This window comes from Diceros bicornis, chromosome 7 (genome assembly GCF_020826845.1).
Source record: "Diceros bicornis minor isolate mBicDic1 chromosome 7, mDicBic1.mat.cur, whole genome shotgun sequence".
Lineage (NCBI taxonomy): Eukaryota > Metazoa > Chordata > Mammalia > Perissodactyla > Rhinocerotidae > Diceros > Diceros bicornis.
Window position 1 is genome coordinate 63734141 of NC_080746.1, and position 12600 is coordinate 63746740.

Here is a 12600-nt window from a genome sequence, read left to right on the forward strand (position 1 = left end):
CGTGCTTTCAGTAGAAACTATCAGTGTTTTTGATTAACCGGCATGATCTCTTTTCTCAGTTTTATCTACTAATAGGGAAAGTCCTAAGGGACAAAATTCTGTCTTATATATTCCTTCCAAATAGCAACAAATTCAGTACCAGGCAAATAATATAAAAAGGCATTAGAAATATTTTATTGGATTTAATTAAGTTGGCTTGTGGGTTGTTTTTAAGGAAAGGTTTTCAAGTTTATATACAAGTTCCTAGAAAAATATAGGAATGATCCACTAATACTCTAACAAGAAAATCATTAGATACTGTCAAATCACATATACACTGTCTGGTACAGACATTCTCTTCATCTATGAAAATGTTTTCCTCTCATTATGTTAGGATTTACTTTGATCTCTTTCTTTAGTGGTCTTTGGCTAAGGAAAAGTTTAAGCATCCCTTCCTGTATTTGTTTAGTCTTTATCCCATAGACAATAGGATTCAAGGTAGGTGGCAGAAGCAGGTATAGGTTAGCCACAAAAATGTGAACGCTGTGGGGAATCGTATGACCCCCAAAACGATGGGTGAAAAAGGTGAAGAAGGCTGGGACATAGGTGATGACTATAGCACAGATGTGGGCTGTGCAGGTGCTGAAGGCCTTCTGCCGAGCCTCTGCTGATGAGAGGCTGACCACTGCCCTGAGGATCATAGTGTAGGAGACTGTGATGCACAAGATGTCAAAGCCTCCAATCAGGAGGGCAACCATCAGACCATAGATGGCATTGACCTTGACATTGCCACAGGACAACTTGGCCACAGACATGTGGTCACAGTAGGTGTGGGAAATCATGTTGCCTTTGCAATATGGCAGGTGTTTGGTGAGTAAAGTAAAGGGAGTGATGAGTATCACACCTCGAAGGAAGGTGAGAAACCCAGCCTTGGCAATGATAGAATTGGTAAGGATGGTGGCATAACGTAGAGGATAGCGGATGGCCACATAGCGGTCCAGGGCCATAAGCATGAGTACTCCAGACTCCATCCCTGTGAAAGTGTGGAGAAAGAACATCTGGATCAGGCAAGCATTGAAGCTGATCTCTTTGAGATCAAACCAGAAGATACACAGCATTTTGGGTACAATACTTGTACACTGAACAATGTCAGTGAAGGAAAGTAAGGCCAAGAAATAATACATGGGCAGGTGTAGGGACTCCTCCACATAAATGAGACAGAGGAGCCCACAATTCCCTAGTACAGTAAGGAGGTACATGCAGCAAAACAGGAGGGAGATCCAGATATGTGAACCTTCTAGCCCAGGTACTCCATTTAATATGAATGATGCTGGAGTCAGTCTAGTACAGTTGTAATCACACATGATGGCCAGTTAGAGGGTATGTTACATTCTTCAACTTGATGCCTCTCTGAAAAGAAAGAGTTTACGCAAATGTATACTTGATGCTTGCAATGCGTTAGCTACTATTCTAACATTTTTGCATGTCCTCTCAATTATCTCAACTGTCCCATGAGATAAGCATTATTATTATAGATTATAGAAGCATTATAGATGAAGAACTGATATTTATATTAATGAAGTGTCATTCACTTTAAATCTTGAATCCAGGATCCTTGGCTCTTGACCGTGGAAATATATAAATAGGTGTGTCTATCTATTTATCTATCTATCTACCTATCTATAAATTTTTCTACACTAAGTCCCATTAAGCTTTCAAACTCCATATTCCAAACTAAGCATTAGTGCGTTCTTCGACCAATGAGAATGTATCAATTATTGAACAAGAGGAGGGTTAAAAGTCATTTTACTAGCAAACTTTCAAGTGAGTTATAAGGGTTTTTGTATTTCTGAATGTGGATATGGATAAGGAGCTCTGCTTAACAGTATATCAACTATTTTTCAGGTTATGAGTCAGAAGATTTCAAAACACTGTCAATTATCTTCTTGGTTATTCTCCTCTCTATCATCTAGAGAGTTTGATCAGCAGTGAATAATAAAAATGGGCTCATTAATTGAAGAAAATCATTAATCTCTTTACATGGCTAATAAGTGGAACTAAACCATCAACACAAATTTACTGGCATCACATCGTGTGCTGGCAAACCACTCCAGTCACATCACTTTTTCAAGATGCTGTTAACCTCCTTACCTTCCTCTCTAGCTTATTGTTGGGGTCCCAGTCTTGTTAAAGAAACTGACCATGATTAAGTCCTTTAGATCTGGCCCAAGACTTATTACTGAGTGTAGCAAAATGTTGCTCGCTAAATACCCTTTGAGTGAATTGAAAATTTCCACACCCACTCTTCCTATCCTTCTCTGTCTACATCTATATCAGATTTTTTTCTTCATGGACAGTGTAACATTGTATGACATTGAATAGTCTCCAACTGGAAAATCTGCTTCAGTAGATCTGTTATATTTATTTGTACACCACTATTATAAAGCAAGGGTACTGACCTAGGAATCCAATGACACTATGCCATCCAGAAATTATTCATCAATGTTCTCCCTCCTCTCTCTTCCTTATACTACCTTGGTTAGTCATACTAATTTCAGACTGCTAGGGAACACTGCTTTCCAGAATCTTGAGTAAAGCACTAGGGATTTTGATCATCCTATTTTCCTATTACAACCCCAAAAGCATTCTATTTCTCCCTTCAGTCACAGACAACATAAAACTCAAAGTAGAAGAAATAGAGTACAGAGTTTTCTTAGAATGATATATGGAAAAGCTAATCAAATAGTCACCTCAATTTCATTTTCTAGGGCCCTACTATGTTGCCAGCGGTTTTTTCTTTAGTTTTCTCAGTCTAACCAGGAAATTACTTACCAGTTTCCAGCTTCTCTCTCCAAACAACTCTAACTCCCTATCTGATGTATGATCTCCACGTACATCTGTTTTTACACTTTCCAGGGCCAATGCCTCTATTCTAGTTCTTCAGAGGCAAATCTGTAGGGCCAATAGCATTTCAGTACTTCAGACTCATTGAGTTTATAACTCCAGGGACTCCAACTCGCTTCTGATTACATCATTTCCACAAAGGAATCCGAGTTATATGACTGCATGGAATCCATGGAAAATATATAATCTTCAACTCAATGGAAATCAAGGAGTTCTAGGTTTCAGAAAAGTGACTTAGTGTAAAAATTGTTATATATGAATTATATATGTTATATATGAATGTGTAAGCCTGATATGTAGAAAGCTGGCTGGTTAATCTGGGGCAGAAAAAAGATCCCTATTTTTGAAATTCTTATCTCTAAGCAGGAGAAATGAGAGTTATAATTAGGACCTAAAATCTCCAAATCTTATCACAGCAAAATCACATTTTGTGACCCTGAAGAACACGAATGCCTGTGAGATAAAGTTTAGGAAATGCATGTGCTTTACTCACAGTGGGGCAGAATTAACATCCTCATCCATGCATATAATAGATAGTGAGTAATATCTATTAGGTTAGGAAGAAGTGACTAATCCCAACTCTTTTTAATATGACTGCCATAGGTATGTAATTAAATTTGTTTTTCTCCTGTTAATCTGTCTTACGTCAATTTAATTCTTAGAACTACCGGAAGAACATCGAAAGATAGAGGGAAGGTGTCCTCCTCAGAATGAATGAATGAATGGATGAATGGGTGAATAAATCCAAGTTTGCAAAATATGTATAGACTTGTCAATCATAAAGTAAGAAGAACTTGAAAATAATAATAAGGAAAAAGAGTTGGAATGCATCATTGATGAGGGAGATAGACTGGGCTAGGAAATATTGAGAAATATAGTTACATATTATTTGATACTACTGTATTAGAAGACCTTGGAGCTCTCTTATTCTTTTATTTTGTTTCCTCAGTTATAGAATTTTAGTATGAGTTTACCATGAGTTTGACTTTTTAATCTAGTATGTCCTCCATTTTTAGAATAGCAAGGCTGTTACATACATGTTTCTATGAAATCCTCTTTGTGATCAGAATTCAATCCCAATGTCTTTTAAGAGATTAATTCTTGTGGGGCCATAACTGAAGCTAACAGGCAGTATCTGTAGAGAAAATAGAGAGGAAACGAGTAATGAAGAATGGGAATTCCCTGGCCCAAGAGAAATGGTGGTAGAAAGGCAATGGTGGTCACAGATGGATTGACAATCTTTATTTTCAGCGTTAGAGACTTTATAGATTCTAGGAATCCAGGATCCATATTGATTATTATCCTCTTAGAAGAAAATTTGAGGGGAAGTTGCAGCACAAGTATAAATGATCTTCTATAGGGATTTCAAATAGAACAAACTCAAAAGAGGAAAAGCTGGCAGCAGTGGATCCTGAAAGGAGCCATGCGTCATGGCTAAGGCATGTGCTATTGTCCATAGAAGGTCCTAGGATCAAGGCACCTGGACTCATGTAGCCAAGAGAGCTAAACTTCTGAGCTTCAAACTCTCACTGGAACAAGCTAGAGCTTTTGAGGTGGGAATGGAGGAAGTCAGCCTGTGTAGCAAAAGTGCAATGAAAGGTATCATTTACATCCCCTCCATGGAGTAGGTATACCTGTTCAAGTACATCTTTTTTTTGTCAAATGAAGGGTGCAATTTTTAGGGGATATTCTAATTACATATGCAGTCTTTTTCCCCCTCAAATAGCAATTAAGCTTGTAATGAACCTTTCACTCTGTTAAGTGAGGTAGATAATATTCAGACTTGTAGTATTCCATTTGTTTTTTTTCTTTTATGAGGAGATCAGCCCTGTGTTAACATCTGCCAATCCTCCTCTTTTTTTGCTGAGGAAGACTGGCCCTGCGCTAACATACCTGCCCATGTTCCGCCACTTTATATGGGACGACACCACAGCATGGCTTCCCAAGCAGTGCGTCAGTGCGTGCCCAGGATCTGAACTGGCGAACCTCGGGCTGCCACAGCAGAGTGCGCGCACCCAACCGCTTGCGCCACCGGGCCAGCCCTTCAGTATGCCCTTTTTAAACCACTTTCCTGAATGTTTAAAGCAGGAGCACTGCTAAGCAAGATATTCCAAAATTCCTTCCCACTGCCACCCTACCTGTAGGGTTTCATTTCACTTGGCGTGGCCCAGGCCAGCTTCAAAGTATAAGATACCCTAACCTCACTTTATTATACCATAAACTTAGGAGACAGGACAGAATTAAGAGGAAGAGATCAAAATGATCTTGTTCATTACACCTGCCACTAAAAGCTATTCTTTTTACATGAGTTTGATGTCTGTATTCTGTCTTCTATTTTTATTTTTCATCTAATATGTTCTTCCAAAGGAAGTGGTAGAGAATATACTCAACATTACAAACAATTGAAACTGAGGGACCATTAATATAAGAGTGACTGGGTTCAAAGATTCTTGGCAGGATAATACACAGGACTGGCTTATTGTATTCTGAGGAATCCAGACAAAAGTTTACACAATTATGATGTTGTCCTTCAAGTATCACTGGGAGAGGAATCTCTGTCATCATGTTAGATAGTGAGCAAATTCATGCAAAACAAGTACCAATTCATTTTGTCCCTCAAGGCATGAAAAGCCAATGATTTATTTCCATTTGGGTGATGATGTTTGAAATATGAGAGGAGGTATTAAAAAATAAAACTTTAATGCATATTTTCCAGTTAAAAGCCAAGGTATATGAAGATTAAAGAGTGGAATATTAAGTGAATAACAAAGTAAGCGAAGAGGAAAGATGGGTCTAGATTCTCATTTTGGGAGAAAAAACATGGAAAAAATTAAACATTTTCACTCTGGAAATAATAGAACTATCTTCTGAATATGACATCTCACACATTCAAATAAGAAAAGACACCGTATCGATTTAACATTTTAAAATATTATGAACTGTCTTTTCTTTTTCCATGTTTTAGGCCCCCAAATCTGTTGCCTGGATCACTGAAATATTACTAACTCCAAATTACCCTTGTTTCCTGTTTCATTTCCTAGATTTTAGGTACACAACAATTTTTTGTTTAAGTTGAATGAATCCAAACTATATATAGCCTGGCCTATGGTCTCCTTAAATATTTAATTGATTCATAACTCTTAATGGCTATTGTGTTTGATTATTTATCTTAGCCATTGGTTTATTCTACCCACCATCCCCCAGCCAGATTGCAAAAGAGGAAATCTAAGGTGTCTTTTTTGGATGACACCTAGATTCACAGCTCCTCTTTTTTTTTCCCAATAGGAGCCTCAGGGTTGGAAGCAATGTACATTTGGATTGACTTTCCTTTTTGATCTTTATATTGATTGTCTTTATGAGGAATATCATTATCCTATATGTGGTCCAGTTTGAGCGGAGCTTCCACCAGCATGTTTTCTACTTCCTGGTCATAGTAGCCACTACTGATTTTGCCTGTTCACGTCTACTACACTCAGGATGCTGGGAATATTCTAGGAGAAGTATATTTGTCTTGGGAACTAGGACTTTCAATCTGCCAAATCTAAAGTTATGAAGGCAGAGAAAAATATTGTGGAAGTTAGTTTTGACATGTAGTAGTGAGAGAGGTCCTTCCACCTCCATTTCTTGGTTCTGGATTTACTAATCTGGCTAGAGAGGAGACGGCACCATAAATTGTCCTTGTTGAAATATACACTGCATTCTGTAGGAAAGTACCTCTAGTTTTGCCAATTCTTTTTTCAGCTGCCTGCATTACTTATTCTACATAATCTATCACATTATTCTTCCAGCCCATTTGCTTTGGGGTGATGGATTATACAGTAAAACCCATGAATTCTGTGGGTGTGATTACACTGTTAAATTTTTTATTTGAAAAATGAGTTATTTGGTCTCAGAATAATGTTATATGGTACACTAAAGTGATGAATAAGGCATTCTGTAAGCCATAGGTAGTGATTTTGTGAGTAGTGTTGCAGACAGTAGAGAAAAATTTGTATTTGACATTTGTATCTACTCACATAAAGAAATGCCACTCCTACTACTACTGCCATCATGATGTAATCTACCAACAATTGCTGGCCACTTTCCCCAAGGAAATGGTCTCATATCAGAAATTCAAACATTGGTCTTTGCTTTTGGAAGGTTGGGCATTCAGCAGTAATTGCAGCTAGATCAACCTGGATCAAGGGAATTACATGCATAAGAGCATGAATAAACCTGTGTAAGAATATTATTCATAATGACCTGAATATGATAGTAACCTAAATACTCATTAATGATAAACTGGATTAAAAGAAATTTAGTATATTCACACAATGGATTGCTATGCAGCAATAAACATGATTGAACCACAGATACACGCAACAACATGGGTTATTCTTATGTTGAGCAACAGAAGCCAGGCACAAAAAGATATATACCATGTAATTCCATTCATAGAAGAATAGATAACAAAATGCATCAAGCTAAATTATAACATTTATAACATTTGATGCTAAATGATGAAAGTACATGGAGAAAAGCAAGGATGTATTGGCAAAAAAAGTTAAAATAGTGGTTACTATTTGGGTGGGGGGTGGAGGAAAAAGTAGTAAGTGGAATAGCCATGACAGTGGCTTCTGGAGGCAGGCAATGTTCTACTTCTTGACCTATGTTGTGGTTATACAATTGTTGACAATTTATTTAGATGTTTGCACTGTTTTGCATTTGTGTTATATTTCACTTATTAACAAGAGAAGGTTAAAATGAAAGAAACAATATAGAAGAAAATACGGGGGAATATTTTTATTTTAATCATTTCAGATGAGCAAAAACCATCATAAATGTGAAATAAACCCAGTAGTCCTTGAAGGATAGATTGATACATTTTACTGCTTAAAAAAATTCCTTATGACAAAAATAGCCATAAACAATATCGAGAGAGAGACCGAAGGCATGGAGGGATCTGTCTCATATCATGGGCAAAGAAATAAATACTTAAGTAAGTAAGTCAAGAGCTCTAACAAATCCTTTTTAAATGCCTAATAAAATCAGTGAAGGATAGAAATAGGTAGTTCACATAAAAATAAAAATGAATCAATTATAAGCATATGGAAGCATGCTTCATTTAATTAAAATATGTTAATTACAAAGATTTATTATTTTATCTCTTCAAATGACAAATATTTGAAAAATTGTTAAACCATTATTTAATGGATGTAGGGCAAAAGTTGTTCTTGTACATTACTTATAGGGGTGCAAATTGGTATCACTTCTCTGAAGAAAGGACAGATGCCCTATGACTCAGCAAGTCCTCCTATAAATAATTTTAAGCTTCCAAATGGACAAATGATGTTGTTAAATTTTATGCATCTCGACATTCTTAGATTTACTTCAAATGTAAAAAAGGGAAATGACCATACCAAGATGAAAGAAGTTCTATATGTAGAGATGGGATATAGGAATAACAAGATATATTACCAAATGAAAAAGAGTGAAGTACTGAGTATGCTATTATTTACATTTTTAAAAGCCTGTATACATGAAAGAATCTGGAAGAACATACAAGACTTGTTTGATAATTTTGAATATTGAATTTTGTACATATATGACCTATATTTATGAAACTGAAGGAAACCAGAATATGTCACCCCCAAAAATGCTCCTTTGACATAAAAATTATTTCTAGGTGAAGGCAACTGAGAAGCACTTAGCACAGAAAAAGCTTTCCCACTTTTGCCTATGGGCAGGAAATAAATTCTCCTTTTAGTGGAGACAGACTCTTATCAGCCCAGCAATGGCACCAGAGGAATCTGTAAACAAACTTTGTTAAATTATCTCCCTAATTATTTCTTCACCATTTACCTTCCCTAGCCCAAACCACTTTGTCTTGTCAATCATTCACAAATGTGTCATTTCTTTGTCTAAAAAGTAGGAAGATTCATGTTCTAGTCACTTCTGGTCTTCTTTTTCTTGTGAAGGATCCCATGTACATGTCAAAATTCAATAAAATTTGTATGCTTTTTTTCCTATTAATCTGTCTTTGTCAGTTTAATTTTCAGACCCAGCCAGGGCCCCCAAGAGTGTTGAGGAAAACTTCTGCATTGCCTACAAAACAAAATATATAATTACTATGTAAAACAAAAATTATAAATTGAGAGTAAACTTAGTGGCAAGACAAATGTTAATAGTATGTTACAAAATAAAATAAGAGCTATAAAAATGTACAGTATAAACACATTATAAACACAAGTCAAATATGGTTCTTGTTTTCTCTTTGCCTAGTTGGCTCTTCCTCTACTTTAAGGTGACAATTTAAATGTCCCTTCCTCAGCAATAAGTTTCCTTCTCACTCTGTCTGGGTTAGCTCCCTGGTGAAGTGCTTTCATTGCATCTACCATGTGACAGGCTTTCATCCCACAGTTTGAGACACATCAGTGAAAAAATAAGGTAAAGATCTGTTTTCATGTTTCTAAGATCCTAAGGATTAGGGTTGAGGAGGGCATCCAATAAACCGTAAACATTATAAATATGTAAAATTTATTATACAATAGAAAGGAAGCGGGCTGGCCCTGTGGCTTAGCGATTAAGTGCGTGTGCTCTGCTACCGGCAGCCTGGGTTCGGATCTCGGGCAAGCAGAGATGCACCGCTTTCCCGGCCATGCTGAGGTGGCATCCCACATACAGCAAATAGAAGGATGTGCAACTATGACATACAACTATCTACTGGGGCTTCTGGGAGAAAAAGGGAAGAAAAAGGAGGAGGATTGGCAATAGACGTTAGCTTAGGGCTGGTCTTCCTCAGCAAAAAGAGGAGGATTGTCATGGATGTTAGCTCAGAGCTGATCTTCCTTAAAAAAAAAAAAAATAGAAAGGAATACACGCAATGGAGAAAATGAGAGGAGGATGAAGGAAATTGAGAGTAGAGTGCACTTTAAAATATGGTGGTTAGAAGGACATCTTTGATGTGGTCAAATTTGAACAAGGACTTGACACTCCCGTTCATGGTGGGAGCAAATCCAGAAGTTACAATATAGAGTATTTAACTGGTAAAATTTGTCTTCAGGATCTTTATAGTAGTCATCTGTTAGGGTGAATTAGAAAAGAAGCAGTAATAATATTTGGTCATATGACTACGTGCACTCGTGAAATACTGTGTGGCACCTTTAAGAATTTGATGTCAAACCTCTATTTTATTAGGCCATTTTGCGAAAACAAACAAACAGATCACTTGAGCCAGTGCAGAGCTATCCTCAGGGGACCTTTCACCATTCCAGTCATAAAGAGTGTGCTGCAAACCCTAAAGTTTTTAATTGCTTGGAGAAATAGTGCAGTATATTATAGATATTAAAATCAAAGACTTTGGAACCAGATAGCCTGGGTTAGGCTCTGTCAGGATAGGCTCTGTCACTTGCTGACTTTGTGACTTTCATTATCAACATTTCTGTGCCTCGGTTTGCTTGTCTGTAAACTGGGCATAAAATAGTACTATTCTTATAGTTGTCTTTAGGATCAAATGAGTATACAATTATTGGAAAAGTACCTGGAAAATAAATGCTATTTTGTTTGTGATTGTTGTTGTTGTTATTATTATTTTCCTGAAAACCATTTTTTGTGGGGAAAAACAGTCAACCCTTGAAAAGAAAGTAACTATGGAGGAAGACATAAGGAATCGCCACTTGACAGGAATGACTTGAATGCGGAGAAGTTGGGGTGGGACACTGAAGAAGTGAGTAGAAACTGAGAAAACGGAGTTTCCATGGAAGAGAGAAGAAAGTTACTGGATGAAAAAGGAAAAGGAGACAGAACTTAAAAGGCAGAGGTTATTCTGGAGATGTGAGCTGTCCAGGAAAGTGGCAAACGGGGCTGCAGCTGCTTTAGGGTCAACGGTAATTCTAAGACATTTGGTATGTTTCAAAGTTGAAGAGCAGTGCTTGGCATGCCTGGGGATGGTGCCAAAACTCACAGACAAGGCACTTCTGGGTAGGGCCTCTAGTTGTCTTTCTAGCCATGTCTTTTCCTCCTCTTCCTTTCCCTTTCACCTCCAATCATCCTAAAACACTTGTAGGCTCAAATTGCTATTCTTTGTTTAGCCTCAATATTTTGCATATATTGTTTCTTCTTTAAAAATAATAATTCTCATCTACTCTTTTTCTTAAAATACTTATACACATATCAAGATTCATCTCGTATACCTCTTCTGTAAAATCTTTTCTTACTACCTCCAAAAACTATTGATAATCATTCAGTTTTCAGGAATTTTGCAATAATCTTTTTTGTACAATTACCTTGTTATTACTTTATAATGATTCCATTGCATTGTATATCTTCTACTAGACTAGAAATTCGTTAGTTGTTTTGTATTCATTGATATTTTTCAGTGCATAACATGGATCCAGGCACAAACAAGGTATCCAGAGAAATCTTGTTGGCTGATATTGATGACATGTTCATGAGAACTCAATGAAAAAGTTTGCCCATATAAAACTGATTTACTACTTACTGCCTGTGCAATTGGAAAAATATCTCCTCAAACTATGATGTTCAGAATGAATCAGAGTTTAAACATAGATCATAATAATAATAATAACAGCTACAATTTATTAAGTTCTTAGCATATATCAGAAATTATGCTAATTGCTTTTCTTTTTTTTTTTTTGCCTTAGAGATTTAATCAGCCAAATAAATTTTTGTGGTAAGTTTTCCCACACTTTATAAAAAGTATGGAAGCTGAAATTTAAGAGAGATTGAATAGCTTGTCAAAGTCTAGTGGTTAGAAATTAAGACACAAGATTTAAACTTTGGGACTCTCTGAATTCAAAGATCATATGTCTCTCAACTCCTTCCTACTAACTTTTTGCTCCCTCCATACAACATGAATTTTTATCATCTCTCCTCTTTATTTCATTTATATTTCCTCTCACCTATCCCTGTCTGGAATCTAGATTCTGAGCACCCAAAAGCCGGGGACTCTGTCATATTCAACTCTGTTTCTCTTTCATTAAACTCAAGGTATGACCAATAATATGTCCTAAATAAGTATCTCAAAAACTGAATGACTGAGTGAGTGAGTTAGGGAATTATAACACAAACTAGTAATTTAATCAATGTCTTTGCCTGCTTTTCTGACAACATCACAGTTATGTTTTAAATGGAGACCCCAAACTAACAAAATGGGAAAAATAGAATTCGTAAACACGTCTTGAATGAAATGTAGAGTATTAAAAAAAAAACGCAATATTTGGCCAATAGTTAAAATTGGGAGATTTCATAAAACCTCTAAACCTAGCTTGTCTTAAAAATACTGGAAAATACTGCAACACTGGGTCCATGTTACCCCATGGCAACGATGTGCTTGATTTGAGCAGAATTTGTCCTTTGTGGAGAGGATGCGTTTGCTCTACATCATCGTAGCCTCTTCTTTTTACACATAAGCATACATCAACACTAGGACTGCATCCCTCATTTTATTACCTGCTTTCAATAGACATATGAGTCTATACATCTTTATATAAAATGTAAAATCTGTAAGGAATGGGTATGTTACTTCTTTATTCTGTATTCTTTCTTTGGCAGATGTTTACACAGAAAAAATATTTCATAATATATACTCGGAAAGGCCTCAGAAAATCTGCGTATTAGATGACTCATATTTTTAATGCAATTTCACTCACATCTTTTACAAATTTCTTCTCCACTCTTTTCTTACCCTCCCCACAAGCAATATGTTTATTTTATGAT

The 12600-nt window shown here is 36.5% G+C and overlaps 1 protein-coding gene across 1 annotated transcript; it reads right to left on the reverse strand.

Moving 5' to 3' along the window:
• Positions 1-338: 338 nt before the first annotated feature.
• Positions 339-1343, reverse strand: LOC131409110 (olfactory receptor 52N2-like). The gene has a single exon (XM_058546282.1). The coding sequence runs from the start codon at positions 1341-1343 to the stop codon at positions 339-341; it is 1005 nt and encodes a 334-aa protein (XP_058402265.1).
• Between the last annotated feature and the right edge of the window lie 11257 nt (positions 1344-12600).

Excerpts from the sequence above, each read along its gene's own strand:
- LOC131409110 (XM_058546282.1), bottom strand. The coding sequence starts at position 1,343 with ATGTGTGATTACAACTGTACTAGACTGACTCCAGCATCATTCATATTA.